The following is a 20,236-nucleotide window of genomic DNA, read 5'->3' as shown; positions in this document are numbered from 1 at the left end:
GTTTTCATGCCAATATACCACGGATTAACACATAGCTCGATCGTATTTCATTGCACTGATGATGTTGTTCGGCGTAACAACGAAACATGTTTGCAAAATATGTTGTCATAAAACTCTAGTTTATCTTAATTCTACTATGCTGTCGATAGTTCGGCAACATTCTATTCACGACATTTCGGTGTCAATTAAGGACTTACGAAAGTTGGAAAAACTCTCTAAAAAATCCGTAAAAGCAGATCATTTTTAAACTAATAATCCGAATAGAAAACCGGTATGTCTATTCGTTCGTACTTGCATAAGATCAAAGTTTATAGTTTCTATTAAATGTTTTGACAATAGGCATAGACCTAACTTATATATTCTTACGCTATTGAGCTATAAAGATCAAATTTAATCACTCAAAAAGACAAAAAGCTCAGAACTTAAAAAGGATAAGAAAGTGCAGATTGCTGCATACAAGTGATGACGTATGCCAAGGCTTCAAACGATTACAAATTAATGGTGGCTTACTGCGTTATGGTTCAAATCACTCATTGTCAAGTCAATGACATCCAAAACGAAAACATTGTTTATTATTTATTTACAGGTATTATGTGCTACTGTCTGAATACAGGCTCATAGACTCTCTTCCACCATACGTGCTCTAGGGTTTACGCATGCCCAATCCGAGTCCCATTTTTCAGCCCTTAGTAAACAATAGGCTACCGCGTGATACAGTTTCCCTAATGCTTCCGTCCTCGTGAATATAACTACCCAAAGGGGCGGCGCGATAAAAAATTATCTTAAGAGTGAGAAGTGCTGAGTATAGGTTTTATGTGAATATCGAAACCACCGATGAATACTAACATGTTCTGTAAAAATATATTAGTGAATGAGATACTGATACAAGTTCGTAATTTAAAATCAACGAAGGTGACTAGTGTAACATTAACTACATAGGCCTACAAGTATTATACAACAACGACAACACCAAATATAGAATATAATATGAAAATAAGAAATAAAATTAATAATGTTAATGATTTTATGAAATAGTAATGCTGTATGCCTACATGAATATCGCATATGTTTCTTTAGGCCAACTCGTTTCTGAAGAAAACAAAAATGTGAGCGGAACAAGGCCATATATATGGCTGCAGCCGCGTGCTCACGTTAGTGTTTACCGACCGACCGACCAACATAGTGAGCTGTAGAGTCGCTAATAACCTTATTAGAGGTTAAAATAATGTATTATCTACTTCTTAAGACACCTGTGTAAATGTATTATAAATTAGATGCAGCTTTACATAAAGCATTAACAAATAAATGTGAATAAATAAACAACAAATAAAATAGATAAATAAAATAACCTATGACTATTTTAACAAATGTGCAATATATATATATGAGAACAAAAATGCTTAGATCAAAATAACTACAACATGAAAATACCTAATTTATGTTTATAAGCTAATAATTCCAGGATTATTTAAAATTTCAAAATTTGTATTGTTTCAAATATTTAATTGAATTTACAGCGTAATATAATTGTTTTTCAAACAAATTATATGATGCTGTATTAAATTCAATATTTGGCCTAGTGGGAACCAAAATCTACGCAACAATGTTACATGCAAGGCACAACCGAAGGTAAAAAGTATTAAGGATAAGTTATATAATCTAACCTACGTTTATTCTTCAAACAGAAAAGCAAAGTATATAACAACATGAGTAATTAATATCAATTATATAAATTATATATACTTATTTATATAATAATAATTGATAAATAATTATCAAAATATAAGATGTTAGTAACACACAAACACAGCATTTGACAAATACTGTAAGAATTTTCCTAAAGTTGCCTGGAAAAAAAGATCCGAGTTAAAAAAGAGCTAATTTGCATTGTTGCTTTATAATTTTGTTTATTAATTTTCGCTATTATTGTATTTAATGTTACAGAGAAAGACTGGTGTACATCTCTGTAAATCTTTTTAAAAACGGGATAGCGTATGGGCCGTCGTTATTATAATCAAAATGTATTTTTTTGTATTTCTGTATTATGTTGTATGTTACAGGGGTTGCGGACACAAATGTGTTATGGCGCTCTGTTGCTGTCGCAACCCCTGCTTGTTGTCCAATAAAGAAATGAAAAATGAAATGAAAATATAAAAAAGCAATTCAAGACTTACAAATATAGCTGAGGCCAGCCCAAATATAAAGCTTTACTTCAGTAAACAGTCAAACACACTTATAGATACTTGAATATACTTTAACAGGATTTGATTTAGCTATCTCAGTATTCGTAATAGGATTTATTAAATATTATGGTAATGTACCACTATTTATATTCTTATGCAGGCAGGATATATGGGGTGATCATTATGATCTCATGACTTTATGATGGTTAAATTGGTTTTAAGATGAAATTAAAATTACATCATCATATTTAATTAGAATGGATGTAGTAACAATTTCCTTATGCAATATCAAAGCAACTAATTTTAACATTCCCCAAAAGTGGTCGTGTTTTAAAAAAATGAAATAATGATTCCTTACAAATTGCATAATCGCGGGCGTAGCTAACAAAGGGACCTAGGATCAATGAACTATACGGTTTTGTTAATCCATTGTTTTTTCCTCACAGCTATAGGGTCAACGAGACAACACTGTAGGTCGTGAGTGTCAGCAAATCGTTGTCATGTTGACAATAACCCGTAGGCTATCGGAGAAAAAACAACTTGAACTTGTTACCTCTTTTGAAAATAAAGTACAGTTAAATGACTTTATTATATTGACTTATTTTGACACTTATTATATTGACTTGAGAACACAATACTTCAATTTTAACTATTCAAAGTTAGTCGGCCCGGGGGAATAATTTTTTTCCTATGAGGTTAAGGCAGAAATCATGAATAATTCAGTACCTTTAATTAATTTCGAGATAGCTAAAGCGGTGCTTTATTTTGTTTTCTATTAAGTTAAGGCATAAACTATAGAGGGCGTGCATATATCATGAATATTCATATGATGCATACATGAGCTCATGACGTCATACTTGCAAAACACACGTTCGCAGTGCATAATCGGACTGGAATTTTTGACGTTTTGTAAAAATAATGCATATATAATATATATCTTTAAAAACATTAAACCACATAATTTCTTGTCTTAAATGTGCATTTTATTAAGGTTAATTAAGATAAAAAGGGGAAAAACAATGCACTACTTAATTTTTCTGGAATACAATAGGTAGGCCTACGCTATACCACTTCGCGAAAACTAGTTTGTTTGAAAATACAATAACAAAAAATGAAAATCGTTTACATTGTCCACACATAGTATGTTCTTTTAATTACAAAGTATCATCATTACAGAAAACAGACAGAAATAATAAAATATACACAACTGTGTTACTCTAAGAATAAGCTACATATAGATTAAAAGAAATTCATAAATTAACTCAAAACATGTATCAATTTAATTAGCATTACCTTAAAAACATGTAAATTAGAAAAAAAAACCGAGTGCAATGTACATAAGTACGTTAGCATATTTCTAAGTATAGAATAGTGGCTTATCCACGATTTGTAGAAAAAGGTAGGAAGGGATGGTGAGACCACATCCACCATAAAAATAGAATATTAATATGGTTATGAGAAACGATGGCACATCAACACTTATTTCATATTGAAGAAAAACGGACAGGATACGGCACTGCCATAAGCTTGTTCACACTAGGACGCAATAACGTGCGCTGCAACGTATATGCTTGGTTCCTATTAGAGACGTAACACAAGGACGTAACGCAACGTAAGTGAGTTGACCAATCACAAGCCATGGTCATTGGTCAACACGCTTGCGTTGCGTTTACGTCCTAGTGGGAACCAAGCTTAAGGACATACGCTGCGACGCAAGCAAATACTCAGATAATTCGCCTGCGTTGGTTGCGGATTACTTCCTTGTGTTGCGTCCTAATGGGTAATTCGACTAATCACGTTAATACAAATTTAAACATTGCGTCGTGATTGGTAAAATTACTTGCACTGTGTCCAGTGGGAACACAACTTAAGCTACATTCACACTAATTTGTCCACGTTCCGTTATTAGAACTATATATTATTATTTCTAGTATACAGTATCATAATGTTGAGTCCAGTTTAGTTTAATATATCACATTAAAAAGAAAACCCATTGATCTTTCAAACTCATTATGGTATCATTCAAAATAAGGTAAACGAATTTATTAAAAATTATAAACATATATAAAAAAATTAACTTGCTATAATAATGATAATAAAAATATATTGCAATTGTATCAAGGTAAATTTGGTTTGTACACTGAAGCTGCGTTATTCATTTTTTAATTGTTAAGATTATAATTTTAAATATTATAATAATCATGGATGGATGGTATGATAAAGTTATATAATAGAAAAACTAGCACAAGGCAATTTATTTCAAACAATTAAATCATTTAGCTGTCCGGATATTATGACTAAACAAATTAATTAGAATTTGTAAAAAAGGATTGTTCCCGAGTTACTACGCATGTCTAACCAGAGATTTACCTGGATGAAAGTAAGGTTACAACCGTTTGAACCAATTAATATTCATCCTGACATCCAAAGTTATACCATGATTGTGCTGGCAACCACAGTTATACCATGATTGTGATGGCAACCACAGGTATACCATGATTGTGATGGCAACCAAAGGTATACCATGATTGTGATAGCAACCACAGTTACACCTGTACCAATAAATACAAGTATGGTAAACACAGTTGTACCAAGTTAACTACGGTAACTACATTATTATCCCATATCCCATGGTAACCACAGCCTTTCCAATAAATATTGCCTGATATATTAAGTACACTTTCAAGGAGCCTACTGTAGTATGGTTGAACCCTTGGTATACCACACGGCATTAACACTTAGAATATATATCTACATTACTAAAAAAAAACTGTTTTAAAACTTATTTGCCCTTTATCGATTAACAAAGTTCACAGTATTGTTTAAAATATTGTAAAAATATGAGGTAATTTCATTACAATTTATGCAAACTGTGGGATATGATTTGAAGAAAACCAAACCGACGACAGGTCAAATATTTGTGACGTTTGTATAGTGACCTCTGATTTAATTTCGTAATTGCCAATTCAGATGTTTCTGACAACATACAAAAGGGATCAAATAATTGAACCAAGAGACAGATAGCAACAGAATAAGAAAAAATACAGTTTAATTATAACTTCATATTTTGTAAAACAAAGGTCCAAGTGCAAACTAGATCAAGTAGCTAATTAACCGTGACACTAAAATAGAATACAACTGACCTAAACACAAACAACGCACACAATAATCATGTGTTGTATTAAAGGTGTTTTTCATATTATTTCCTACTGCAGGACAAGTTTTCACACGCAGTGAATTTTCCTAAAACTATGATTTTTGTTTAAAAAATCTATGTGCAACAAACACAATGACTTTGACATATGATGACATAATCATATTACACAAATTAATACAGTGTTTTGAGATGCATAAAACTGTTATACTGATACTTTCCAAAAAGAAAAGTCTGTATGAATTCAAGGACTTACTCTAGAATTCTGTGACTGCAACTGTATATAATAGGCTTATCTGACTAGTTCCAAGGGTGTTCTTTATCATTTCTAGTTTACTTTGAGAAAATCTAACTCCTCGCTGTCTCTATTCAATACGAATTAGTTTATGGGCCAGTCGAATACACCTAAAAACTTTCCGAGGTGAATTAAGCAGTACAGGTCAGAGGTGATGGTTAAACCCACTCCCAGAGCTTCATTAAATTAGGAGAAAGCACTCACTGCTAAGGACATCTGCAAACGGGTAAAAAAAAACAGTCTATTATTGGCAGTACACAAATTAAAATAAATCTATGGCATGGTTATTATTATTATTTATCTTAAAGCATGGTTGCCACTTATAAAGTGAGTTGACCAATCAAAAGCAACATTCAGATGATCCGTCACTTGTGATTGGTCAAATGACTTGCATTGCGTCAAAATGGTAACCAAGAGTAATACACTATATAATAGCAGACGAAAATTTGACAAATTTATTAGATTAATAAAATGTATGGCTCTGAGAAATTATACAAGCACTATTATTAATCATTTTGAAACAATGAATGCATTGTAATAATTATTAGAAAACAGAAAACTAGTTTATCTTATAATAATGTTTTTCTTTCTTTTGGTCATGTATAATGTTAACGATCTTTTATATTTTGACCAATTAGCATAGGTGCATAGCACCTTTTTCTTTGCCTTTTATATCTATGGTTTTTTTTGTATTTAGCAGAAATTTGACAAATTAAAAAAGTGATCCGCAATTTATTAGCCTAATTACTGTACTCTAGTCTGATTATAAATTTGCCTATAAAATAAAGTACTGTATATATGCAAAATATTCTACTGTGAGAGGATTGCTTGTGTGTGTGTGTGTGTTGGGGGGGGGGGGGGGGGTGTTGTTGTTCACATCTTCATACGTAATATATCCGGACTTTAGACATACTGACCAGCAAATTATCATCAAAGAATTTTGTTTCTATCACAACATTGCCACTGAAAAAAATAGAAAGAGAAGCATATTAAAAAGGATGTATCCAACAATGTATACACAAATAAATGTTGGCTTATTATCCCATTTTTTTATGTGTGTGTTGTTCAAAGCTAATCTATGCTAAAATAGTAAAAAGTCTCTACTTCAGTAGATATATCCATATTCTTTTCTCTTCACGATCAACACTATCGCACCAAAAGTGGGTGCACCACAGCCGCAAAACAAAAATATCAATCCGCACACAATGCATGCTGGTGTTTATAGTGGGCCATTTAAATTATTAGAATCAAACTAAATTTGTAACCATTAGAGAAGATGAAAAATGTCAATATAGGTCCATATAGTATTTATTTTTAATTAGTCGAAAAAGTGTAAGAATAGTCTCTTTCTTTAAGCTTGGGCTACTACTGTACATCTCCCACCACCATATTAAATCGATGCTGGCACCATACAGGCTGAAAAGTTTTCTAGTGCCACGTTAGAAATCTAACAATTCAGTTTCCTTTCTATCTCAGAAAAAGATATAGAGATAACGAAAAAATTGTAATCCTTAGATTTGTTGCTAATACTAGTACCCATCTTACCATGCTTAAAAATATATATAATTAATAATACATAAGTCAAGTGTTGAGCAATTTAGTTTTGGCAATACTATTGTCCACTCAAGGACACTGGCTAAGGTCTTAATTTTAACTTTATTTTGTACACTTTCCCACAGAAATACTAATACAGTTGAACCTTGACCAAGGATTAGGGGTCACAGGTTCAACTGTAGTTGACTAGTACAGTATTGGTAATTTAACAGTACATTGGTCACAATATACTGTAAATTATTTACAGTTTGTATACAAAAAAAAAATTATGTGGATACACGCAGTGTGATTTCACCCTCCGTCCTTGCAAATTAAATATGTATACTGTATTCAGGTGTATGAATTATCGATATTGAATTGAGTAATATTATGTCATAAAGCCTAAAATGAAAAAAAAAAAATCAGTTACTAATTATTTTCACACCTCCCAAAAAATTGACTACAGAAGATATTGGTGTCGCTAATGTTGAAGAAAATGACCACGTGCCCATTAAATATAGAGGTGACTCTTTGGCAATTTGACTGAACTGTAAATTGCACATCTGACACCAGGATCAAGCAACAGTGTAGCTCAATTAAGAGTGTTATTTTTATAGCATTTACATGTTGGCTAAAATATATTTTTGTCATAAAGTAAAATACATTCCAGTCTGCTGAGCATAAAAATATATTATTGCATCTTGTTGTGATTATCTAGGTCTTTTAGATTGTTACTTATATATACAGTTTCAATATTCAATAGCATGTTCCGGTCTATTGATTGAACATACACTTATTTGATTTTTGAGTTCAAAAGGACGCAAGTTGAATGAATCACCTTAAAAAGCATCATTATATTTTGCAGATTGGAAGGCAGGTATGTTAACCACTAACAATCATTAAGTGGTTATACAGTATAATTTTCAGCTGAGGTGATACAACTGGATCCTCGGGAAGATATCTATAACACACGCAAAATGGAAACAGGAAGGGGCGAGTAAGTGGTCGAGCAGTTAAGACAGTGGAACCGTAATTACGTAGCCATAACAAGGGTTCGAGGCTCACTTGCTCCATGGTTCTGGTGGAAGACCAGACTGTAGGTCCAGTGCACACATCTAGCTTATATTCACTTTAAAGAACCTAGGACATCACAGCCACTGATCATAACTGGGCCCTCTGGGAGACCAGTCTTTGACCGAAGAGGTCACCCAGTAAATATAAAAAAATAATACATGCTAGGGCATTCCTTGAGTTGCAGTCGTTTTTTGAGGGGGACACAAGGACTAATCTTTTGGATTTAACCATCATCAAAGAATCAGATACTAAAAATAGCAAAATAAAAAGTCCTTTATCTTGGTTAAATGACTTTTACTTTGTTAATTATGATAAAAGCATGTATATTGTTGACTTCAAGGCTAAAGAAGTTGCACAAGCTTGTGGTCTTACCAAATATGTATAATTACTGTACTGTATTATTAAATCTAACTTTCACTGAATTATCACTTCCTGTTTCAATATTGCAATGGATTAAATGATTACGAGCGTTCATACTAGTTACCAACCTGAGAGAAATGCGTGACAGACTACACAATTTTTGGGGTTTTGTTTTTTTTGGAAAAGACAAAGTATTTGAGCCACAGCACCTCTCCCCATGATGGGGCCTGTGGCGAAACAAATTTAGTTCACTGGCACCCCTAGATGGCCGGAAATTGTATTCTCGCACGTAAAATTAATGATAAATGGCGCCTCTAATTGACCAAACACACTTTTTAAATAAATCGTAAAAAATATAAATGTTGATTTTTTTTTTTGTTTCCTTTGCCTATCTGGATATTGAAATATTTCTTCAAAATACCAGAATAAACATTTTGGCAAATTTAAGCCTAATACAGGTCAAATTAGCAATTGAAGTGACGATACCTATCTCATGTATGTTAACAATCAGTGAACACTCATTAAGTAGATTTTGTGATGCACCTGTGATGTCACACAAATCTCGCGATTGTTCTGAGATCATATGTACTGTAAAAAATATGGTCCTCGGTCAAGTTGTCCTTTAAGGTCTGTTTTCACTATCAAACTAGTTTGACAAAAAAAGTGTGATGTGGCCAAATAGGTTGTAATATGACATCATATGTCCATTTTTTTGTCCCATACATTTTTGTAGTGTAGACAGAGCTTGTTTCAGGTGGGGTCATTCTGGTGGTGAACTTGGCAGAGTGTGCTGCGTTCTTAAATGTGCACATGAGCCATGTTGCACACAGGACTAACAGCTTAAAGGCCAGGTACGGGCAAAAAATTTCTATTGATCATACATTCCAATAATTATCGATCTATAATTTCCCCTATGTTTCATAATTTTTGGGATTTTATTTGTGTTACAGGAGCTTGTTGAAAATAAGCACTTTCTTATCAGTGGGGGGATAGTTCAAATTACACAGTAAAATCTCTATTCTTTTGTACACAAATTTTGTAAATATAGAGGCATTTTAAAAAGCTATGAAAAATAAACGGTGTGGTAAAAAATGTTATCAGATGACTAAATATAGGTAATATATCTTGAATTTTACATTTATGGTATTTTTATTCAACTTCAGATTTTTACTTTCATGCTATAGCAAAAATTATCCACCGTATATCCACCATCTTTTTTCACCTTCTAGGGAGTCACCAGACATGTTATTGCATTAGGTTAAACTACCTAACTACTGAAAAAAAGTCTTCCTGGTTTTTATGGCAGAATTTTGCCAAATTTTGTATTTGACCATATTAAGGGAAATTCATGTTTTTTTGTCTTGATTTCTGTTACAAATATTTGATTTATGTACAATTAACCAGATATTATATTTAAAATTCATGCCTGTACCTGAGCTTTAATGTCTCATCCGAAGACGGTGCATGTATTCCAACCCGCCAGTTGCAACACACACAATAGGACCCGTGGACCAAAGGAAGGCGATGGTATATCACAGTTCAGTGACTACCACCATTTATCCGATGAAATTATATACCTACTGTATTTTGACATACTGTATGACAGTGTGTGCAAATTCACCCCACCCCACATTTGCCTCCTTTCTGCAGCTGTTTTATCAACCAGCTGATCGGCTGAGGCTATTGTCAAGCTTGATGCATTCTGAACAATACCTATACACCTACACTGTATTGTTTAGAAAGATTGTTTTTCTAAAGGTTATTTCTACATCTACATTTCCCACTATATCCTTAGCTCTAGTCTAAAGTAGACAAAAAGTACCTTAAAACACTAGCGGGCATCATTTGCGATTCAGGAGCTGCCTCAATCAACGACTGCCACGTATTTGTTGACGACGGTATCACAAATCCAAAATCAAAATACCATTCTATGAATAACAAGGTAAATAATATAATGTAAATAAAATTGAAAGGAGGTAAAGTTGAGAATTACTGAACACTTCGGTTGTTCATGCCATCCATTTGAAACCAGAGTAATATTTTTTTAGCATTTTGTCATAGTCTTTTCTGCTTAATGGTTATTATACAAATAATGACTGTTGATTGAGGAGAATACGCCATGAGTTGAAGGATTGACTGTTTTATGAAGTGGAGCTGATTCATTTTCATTTTAATCTTATGATGTCTGTGGTGATGAATGTATTAACTCTGATTTGCTGAAAATTGATTTGCTTTGAAAAAAAGTAGAAACAGTTTAGACTAATAATTTTACTGAAAGAAAAAACTAAATTTGTTGGAGAAAGTGGGATGGAGGGCGAAAATATGAATATGCATGACCATAAACTGGTACTGACCATGCAGGGTTAAATTTAGACAAATAATAATATCCTGGATTTATATAGCTCCTAATGTTGTGAAACCTCTAATGGCTAAACATTATTACCCCTGTCATTTTTTTGGGATCAAACACGTCAAACATACTCCCATAATGCTGATAGTAATCAGCGCAAAGTTGTGTCTTCATCTAACTAGGTACCCATTTATACACCTGGGTATAGAGAGGCAAACATAAGTAAAGTATCTTGCCTAAGGATACAAGCAATGCAGCGAGAGTTGGATTCGAACCTCGATCTCAAGATCAGTAGTCCAACGCCCAACACACTGCGCCACACACCCTCACAAACCCTGGATAGTGATGGAGTATCCCATTACTTCGGAGCTTTTTCCTTCTTTTTTTGTATTTTTCAACATTACACTCCTAAATCCTGGATATATAATTATTTATATATTATATTATTTAGATTCAAAGACAATAAAATCGCCCAGCAGAAAACAAGATTTACATACCTTCTAGACACTTTCCTTTAAATAAAACTTTCTGTTCAAGTCTAAACTTTTGCATTTGCTCTTTGGATGAGAAGTTGATCTCTCGTGATACTGCACGGCACCTCAATAGTTTCTTAGGCACTCTTGCTTCATGTTCCTTTTCTGGTACAGATCTAAATATAAAAAAGTATAATATAATATAATAAATAACAATACAGCTTTTAAACAAGGTTGAAACACTGTGTCTCATCAGATCACCAAATTTAAACAACATTGGGCCATGATTAGAGCTTTGATGGGAGACCATCTGGGAATATTGAGTGCTGTATATGGAACTGGGGTCCCATTAGGCATTTGGGATCTAATGGCAGCCCCTGAATCTACAGTAGTATCTGCCTCGACATATTGGCCCATGCCTTTCCTCTGGTCCAGGTGGGCACTGGACGATAGAAGCCCTTGATGAATGATAGGACTGATCGAGGTACATTAAACAGTCCTGACTTAGTTTCATCCATCATTAAGATTATTGTAAAACTAATTGATATTGTCATTTGCGACAGACGTCGGCCATACAGTAACCATAAATTAAAATGAAGCTTAGTTTAACTCTCCAAATACTGAACAACCTTGGGCTGGCCTAATGTTTTTGGTTTTCTGGAAAGTCTGATATTAGGAATGTGTTTTTAATGGGAAAAAAAAGAATTTTTGATGTTTTGGTCCTCAGGAAAATTTTCTTGATTTCAGATAGGTCGGTATTGCGAGAGTTGACTGTACTTTCCCATGTAAATGATATCATTTATAATAAGAAACATTTATATGGAAAAAATTATATTTTTCTAAACTTGATGAGAAAGGATTAATCTCTAAAAAATATAAATACACAGCAGTTCAAAAAAGGAATAAGGCTTGAAAAAATGAAATATGGTATTACTGTATATGGCTTTATACTTTAATCTATTAAATTTATATTTAAACTACTGTAGACTATAGAAAAAAATCCCCTTAAATCATTATATCCTGCAAAAAATGAGAACAATAAGAACAGTTCAGCGACAAATACTAAAGCTTTTATTTACACTATCAAAAAAAGTGTGATGTGCCCAAATATGGCAGTGATATGCCCAAATATGGTAGTGACATGACATCATCATGTCCATATATGGGAACATCACATTTTTTTTCACATTAGAAATTAAAATTTGTGTAGAGGGTGTCCTACACAAAATGTGAACTTTCTTCACACACTAGTAAAATCATTAACTTACAAGTCCTCATTTCCTTGCCAAAGTACTTTTCCTGTGTCTGCATCTCGAAGGTTCATCCAATTACTATTTGAATTGAGTTAAGGGTTTTTATGATCTTGCAATAATGCATCATGCTTGAACAAAAAAACATCTCTAAAAGCTCATCTGAAACACTTATATATTATAATATAACCAATTCTAAAAATGTTTAAAATCTGAAAATGTTCAATCATATAACACCTAAATAAATTCCTTTCATTTGATTGGATCACAGGGTATGTAATAGTATGTACAATTTAACGATAGTGATAAAGTACAAAAAAAAAAATCTGTGTGAAATCCAATAGCAGTCAGTGTCCGCTTCCGTTCAAACCAGCGATGCGCACAATGTGATCTCTCCTTCGTGCGATGGTAAAAATAATTTCATTCGGTGAAATATGAAATAGAATTTCATCATTCACCTCATGAAATTATTTGTACTTGTAAATTATTATTCATTAATATCATATGAACTGAAAAAAAATCTATTTAACCTGGAAATCAATTGTCTGAGAAGCAATGGGTTTCTGGTTGAATTTAACCCTTTATTTCTCATGTTTTTTTGAGACAGTACATCTTTGAAGTGGAGAGCACATTTAGGGGCATGCCAACTTACTGTAGTGGTTCATGAACTACACACAAGGATTGAAACAATGTTTTAAAAGAGTATTTTAGAAGACCCTGCAGCAACTTGTATTCATAGAGCATTTTGATCTAAAAAATTTGCAAACACTATTATTATTACTATTATTTTGCCGTGGCTTGGCAAAACTATGCAGTGATAATTCATGTTCACACAATTATCAGTTACAATTAAAAAAATGTTTTTTTGTTGTACATTAAAAAGCTTGTTTCCCACTTTGCAACACATGGAAATAAAGTAATTTGACTTTCGCTTGTGATTGGTCAAGTCACTTGCATTATGTCTGCGTCCTTCTTGAAAATTTATACCTCCATGTGCATAACTTGGTCATTTTGACAGAGGTTGAGTACAAACAATGTTGCAACTTCCAGTTGGTCAACTTTATCTAAACATGGTTAGTGCAAGAGTGAAATTTGCTAGAAAAAAATGAGCTAGTTTAACCATCTGAAAAGTCCAACGTTGGTACCTAATACCAAGTAGAGGTCACAACAGTTGGTTACATAGTTTGTCATCATTTAAAAAAAGTGCTTATTATTGTGTTTTGCCGTGTGTCCTATTATTTTAGGCAAACAAATCTAAATTTTGCATTGTAACATGTAAAAGGATACAGTGAAAATCCCTTCAGAATATCGTCTGCTATTGGTGCCATCTCTATTCTTAATTCTGCACTCACACTCTGGTAATCTATTAGACGGTCTTGTGTACAATTCTACAGTAATTCAAAATAGAAAAAAATAACAAATTGTTGTGTGTGTACGTTAGTTCTCATTGGTGTTGTACACTTTTTTGTACCAGCCTGGGCCTAGGCAAATTGTGATTAGGCCTAGGCTAGCCCCCAGCGAGCTACTGTAGGCTTAGGCCTAGGCTAGCTAGCTAGGGCCTAGCCTAGGATGTTTTTTTAATTTTGGGCAGTCCATTTCAATCAAGCTTTAATCTGAGTTCCTTATTAATTTGCTATTCAAGATCCTCGTGACAAGGAGGCGTGGCCTGCCAACCCAGCAACTTGATATGGCGCTAGGCTAGCTGTAGCCTAGGTAGGCTGCTACTTAGTATAGCAGGGCCTCCTAGGCCTAGCTTTTAGTTAGGCCTAGGCTAGGCCTGCTAGAAATAAAAATAAATGAGGTTGGTTGTCGATGTAAACAAAACAGATCTGTATAAAACTACCTGAAACAATCCGATTGTCTGTAATTATTTCATTTGCGAGTAATATTTGTTTATACAAACAATTATACCAGATTAATACGCTTTTAATGATGTGTAAGAAACCTAAGCCGAGACAATAGTCGATGGGTTCCCCTCGCAGATTGTCACCTCCACTGTCGACTCTCTGTTGTTTCTCTCATCAAGTTTTTAGCGTCCTTCGCGATGACTTAAGATGGCGTCCTAATAGTGTAAATAGTTCCAGCAATTTTGCGGATGAATTTATATTTTTGGGGACAATGTACTCAGCCTGATTTTCCTACTTTATTTACCATAAAAAAATGATTATTGATTGGTTGCTTTGTATTCGAATAGTGATATAAAATGTGTCAATTTTATATAAATGTTAATTATGCTTAAAAAAGTCCATTTGATGCATAATTAGTGGCTATAGAACTATAGTATAAGTTAAGGCATACTCTTCTCTCTCATTTTTTATGATGATAATGAAAACATAAAATTGTTCACATATGTACTGCACAAATAAAAATGTCTTTATTTTTCTTTTTGCATTTTTTATTCTAGAATTGTAACTTTGAAAACCATTTCAACACAAGCTGGGGCATACAGTAGAAAGAGATACTATCTGAGCTATCATTTCTCAGTTAGGGAAAAACTATTTCTATGCAAGAAAAAGGTTCTAGCCATCTGATTGGGTGATGTAAGGATTTTTCATGGAACATCCAAGCGAGACACCTATTACGAGGATACTTTGCTCCCTAAGGTGCCTGCCTTTAATAAAGGTAATTCTACTGTAGATATTTTACTCAATGACACCGGGAGTGTACACTATTAATTGTCCAGAGAAAAATGATAATTTCAGACAGTTAGCTTGGCCTAAAACTTTTATGTACACCACACTTAATAAAACGCCCTGCATTTTCCGAAATCAAATTTATTTATTATTATCTACAATATAAGGCCAAATAAAACTGACTTGCTACTTTAATTGTTCAATGCACATTATCAGTTACTTGTTACAAGTTTTCGACAATTTAAAAGAAATAATTAAATTTCCTTCTTAGAAAATTTTTGTTTCATTAAAGAGAAAAAAAAAAACCTAGATTCTTCCATGTAAGATTCAATGTTAATAAATGGTAACAAATTACCAAAATGTTGATGTTTCGTGGGAAGATTTGCCTTGTATGGAATTGGTGGTGCTTTAATACATTTGTGAGATGGTATAAAACAAGTTCTATATTAAGAATCAATAACATAGTTACCAACTGCTGGACAAATATACATACTGTAACATAATACTCATCACAACTTTGATGTTACCTTCCAAAGGAAACTTTTGGTTTCTGAGAACATAGGACCTACGTCAATTGTTCGGATTTTTTGTCTCTCAGTAAAATTGTTTTTGCAATGAGCGTGCACCTAAAAAGGTTTATTGCGTGATTACAAAATCCAAGGTCATCAACCGGACAAAATTCAGTAAAACTTTGAAAAAAAATTGCCAGTCCAAACATATGAAAACATCAATTAACATGACATTATAACAACATTGGGTTCGAAGGAACAAATGATTAAATTTTTTAAATTTCTGAACAAAAAAACTCAAATATATAACCATTACTGACAACATGGTATGTTGTAACAATTATGTTAGTTTCATTTAACATGCAAAAAGGGAAATACTAAACTGTCCACTGAATTATCATTGCAAATTCTGAATGAAAATGAAAGTATCAAGTAAATCTAATTGGCCTATGATTAAACAAGAACCGCAACTGTCATTGACACACGATCTAATCATTATTTGAAAGCACTTGCAGCGAGTTCTTGATTGGTATAAATTTGTAATCACCATCACCACGTTTTCTCATCTGTCGTTTGATTTCCCTTTCTTGTTTTCTGATTATTAAAAAAAAAGAAGTAAAGACATGATTAAAAAAAAAAGAATTCAACTGCCATTTGAAACTGATAGAAATCAGCTACTACAATAATCGTCAAATAAATGCATATTCCATTGAATTTAAAACGTTGGGGTCTACTGTAAAACCTCTAAAAGAAGCCCCTGGGCTTATTCTTTTTTTAAGGCTCTTGGATGGCTTCTTTTCGAGGTTATATTTGCAAACTAAATAAGGCGATTCTTTTTTAAATAAATTCTGTATTTTGTGAATTGCTAACTACAATAATATGATTTCTCTGCCAATTTTACATATTTGCCAAGGAAGCAGACAAGACTATACAAGATGCCATGAAATGAAAGCACTGGAAACTATAAACTGTAAAATAAATTTATGAGGCTTGATTGTTGAAATAATTAATGATTGTAAGGTCATGATGATAAACATGATCATACACATTATCATGTGATGTGAAAACATCAGTCAAACTTGTTGCTGTTTACAAATAAAATAAAAACTAACCTCGCCACTGATTTAGCATGTTCCAATTCCATAACATGTGCTTGTTTTTCATATTCTTGTTGTGGACTAGCTTTCAGGTATCTTGCTATGAAACGTGAAATTGGATGCTAAAATAGAAGCGAAATAACACATCAGAAACTGAGCAAAATCAAACTGAGTGAAGTGCTTGGCAAAAATATCAGGAAAAAACGTTCACCCAAACATTCAGGATGATACCGTAAATCTTCTAATAATAACCCACACTCTAATAGTAACCCCTCTTCTAATAGTAACCCACCTTAAAAGTCAATCTATAATAATGACCCACTACTCTAATAGTAACCCATGGAGTTAATATTAGAGTCACAAAAACTTATGATGCAGCCGTATTTGAAAATAAGGAGATAATGCATGTTGATCTCGGGGGTGGGGGGAGGATTGAGTGTTTTTGAGTTCATATAGTAAAGTTAAAGTTCAACCAAATTTGTTTATTCGTACTGTTTTATTATTTTGCTATGAGTTGCTGACCAGAAAAGTTGGGAGTGGGTTACTATTTTCAGGCTAATTTAAGATTAGTAATAGTAACCCACTAATAGTAACCCCCCTCCTAATAGTAACCTACTCTAAAAAACAATCAAAGAATAATAACCCAGGGTTACAATTAGAAGATTTACGGTAACTTACAAATTGTGGACGTTATCTATTTGATTTTGATTTATTTGCATCTCATTAAAACATGCACAGTTAATGAAAAAAGATATATACACAATTTAAATTTAAAAGGACAAATACAGAGATGCAGGATAGCCCATGAAAGTCCCGATATCATGCCAATAAACAAAGTTAGTACTATACTTAGCAAACTTAAATTTTACAAATTAACATAACACAGCAAGTATTTATTTAACTCATAACACTTCATATTTGATAACAGTAGTAGTTAACAGTAGTTTTAAAAATAACAAACATTTTTAAACACAAATACAGTCAATACCGGACTTTACCAAAACCAGACTATTTTGAGGTTCTAAAAGTCCCACATTCATTTTACCATTAAAAACTCATTTTGAATACCAGACTTTCCAGAAAACCAGACATATACACCAGCCCAAAGGTGTCAGGTATTGGGAGAGTAGTTTTTAAGTGATTTGATTGATTGATTTAAGGTGATAATAATCAGTGGTTATAGTTTGTAATATTACCTCTGGTAATTTTAAACCCTTTTTAAAAAAGCTGTTATGAACCAGCAAAGACAAGCAGTGTTCAAAGTTAAACACTATTTTTATATATACAACAACCTACTGGATAGTATTCCCAATGCTTTGGTACATATCCTTCTGAAATTTCAGAGAGTTCTGCTTCTCCTAAAAAAAAATATGTTAAATTTGTTAAACAGGTGCATTATGTGGCAAATTTTGACCATGGGAGCAAAGCATACTTTACTGTAGAGGGCATACAATGCAGGTGGATTTCTTATCGCAAATTTGCACAATAATCAAAAACAAATTATTTGTATTTCAGAGAATGCAAAGAGAGAAGTGAATTTGTATTTAGGGCTGGAGTATGAGGTACAAACTTACCATAAAAAACGTTAACATAAGTTATTACAACCAGCGAGGGAACACCAGTTAGTGATGCATAGAACATCTATGAAAAAAAAGATAAAAAATTGTATTTTTTTCAATTTAACAATGAAAAATAAAACAAATCAGGAATACACCAGGATACTTGCCTACTGGTATTGGTGCGTACTGTATGAGAGTCACCTTTGTGTTTTAACAACTCAAACATAATATTAATAATGACCCTGTGGGGAAATATTGCGGCATCTCTGGTGTGTCCTTTTTCCTGTCGTCTTGGTAGTTCAAGTCTATAGTATTTTTTAGTAAAACAGGTAGCACAAGTACCTCATGTCTCGAAGTGGCTGCTGCACCTCCCCATTTGGTTTGTATACAAGTGACCCCCCGGGATAATGGCACACAAATATAAGGCTGCTATCTCTCCCCATCAATGATAAAGACCTACTAACCGCTCTTCTGAGAAATCTTCGATCAGTGTATGTACTTGCATGTGGAAAGAATTTCCTTGTAGCACCACCAGACATGCCCTTTATTTGTACTGAAAATATAATAAATTAATATGAAATCATGATTATTATTCAAAGATATTCAAAATTAAAATCATTTTTACTATAATAAATTAATGTCGTATCAGCCTAATTTTCTTTATTGGTTGATCACTTCTGATTTTTCTGTCCCAATTTAAATTACACATAGCGCAAGGATGGATAATAATAATATATAAATAGTTGAAATTATTATAGAGGTCTAGGTCTAAATGGTATCTTTCCAGAGGGTTGGAGGTGGGGAGAGCCTGTATGCCTATACATTTACTTCCAATTTTGCAGTCTATGTTGCGGAAATATAAAGTTTGATCAGAGCCAAATATGACATGGATTCTCCCTTTTTTATTCGATTAATGTTATGATGTTCAAATTGCATAAAATGTTCAAATAAAGTTGTAAAGTGTAAATACAAAAAAAAGCATTTTCATTATTAATATTATTTATATTACTAATTAGGCCTAGCCTAGGCTAGGCCTAGGCCTATATAGTAATACTGTTACAACCATGGAACTACAAATATAGATTTTTATACCTCCATCCACATGCATGGTTTTAATAACAGTATTTTTACATTGCAATCTGTCTCATCCAAAATACATTTTTTTAGTAAAGCATTCTTGCATTGGATACCGCCGCCGGGACATTCATCATTAATTAAGTTATGATATGAGTTAATGTACAGTCTATCTATTATAATGATGGTGTTTAAAATTGCATTTTATTATCTAAAAGCTTCTCGTAAGTTTGGGCTAAAAAACTATATAGCATTGATATAGGCCTAGGCCTATTCCTACCACAATATATTTAGCCTATATAGGCTAGACCTAGACCGTAGTAGACAGGTTACTCGCGACTCGATAGGGCTGGTGGAGATTCAACGCCTCACTCGCTCGGCTAGCCAGCCTAGCCTACACCACGCTGGTCTGTCACCTCTTGTGGGCTTGTTGTGAGAAAGTATGTACCCAAAACAAAATAATTCGTGAAGTTAAGATTTATTTAATATTTTGAGATCAAAATGCTTACCTCTGGACACTGTTGGCACTGACAGAATTCGATTGATACATCGAAAAAGATTTTTTCCGACACTATTCGCCATGTTGATTTCCGACTAGTTTTTTTAGTGTGACGGAGGCCGCGTATTCGACTAGTCCATTCTGGAAAACTACTGTATGTATGCAGCAGTGCATTTATTTCATCCACAACAAT

General features: G+C 33.2%; 2 protein-coding genes across 2 annotated transcripts; both read right to left on the bottom strand.

Annotated features, from left to right (window-relative positions):
- Nucleotides 1-6,482: 6,482 nt before the first annotated feature.
- Nucleotides 6,483-14,715, bottom strand: LOC144858849 (retinal rod rhodopsin-sensitive cGMP 3',5'-cyclic phosphodiesterase subunit delta-like). The gene is made up of 6 exons (XM_078714980.1): nucleotides 14,516-14,715; nucleotides 13,960-14,060; nucleotides 12,691-12,753; nucleotides 11,447-11,598; nucleotides 10,422-10,527; nucleotides 6,483-6,595 (listed from the first exon to the last, which is right to left on the bottom strand). The coding sequence occupies exons 2-6, from the start codon at nucleotides 13,998-14,000 to the stop codon at nucleotides 6,514-6,516; spliced, it is 444 nt and encodes a 147-aa protein (XP_078571106.1). The 5' UTR covers nucleotides 14,001-14,060; nucleotides 14,516-14,715; the 3' UTR covers nucleotides 6,483-6,513.
- A 328-nt stretch (nucleotides 14,716-15,043) lies between these two features.
- Nucleotides 15,044-20,187, bottom strand: LOC144836107 (NADH dehydrogenase [ubiquinone] 1 beta subcomplex subunit 5, mitochondrial-like). Its single transcript, XM_078691295.1, has 6 exons — nucleotides 20,054-20,187; nucleotides 18,935-19,023; nucleotides 18,486-18,552; nucleotides 18,208-18,269; nucleotides 16,927-17,033; nucleotides 15,044-16,408 (listed from the first exon to the last, which is right to left on the bottom strand). The coding sequence occupies exons 1-6, from the start codon at nucleotides 20,124-20,126 to the stop codon at nucleotides 16,303-16,305; spliced, it is 504 nt and encodes a 167-aa protein (XP_078547421.1). The 5' UTR covers nucleotides 20,127-20,187; the 3' UTR covers nucleotides 15,044-16,302.
- Between the last annotated feature and the right edge of the window lie 49 nt (nucleotides 20,188-20,236).

The sequence above is a fragment of the Antedon bifida genome, chromosome 2 (genome assembly GCF_963402885.1).
Source record: "Antedon bifida chromosome 2, ecAntBifi1.1, whole genome shotgun sequence".
In the NCBI taxonomy this organism is placed as follows: Eukaryota; Metazoa; Echinodermata; class Crinoidea; order Comatulida; family Antedonidae; genus Antedon; species Antedon bifida.
The sequence above is the reverse complement of the archived record's forward strand: the minus strand, read 5'-3'. Positions and strand labels throughout refer to the sequence as shown.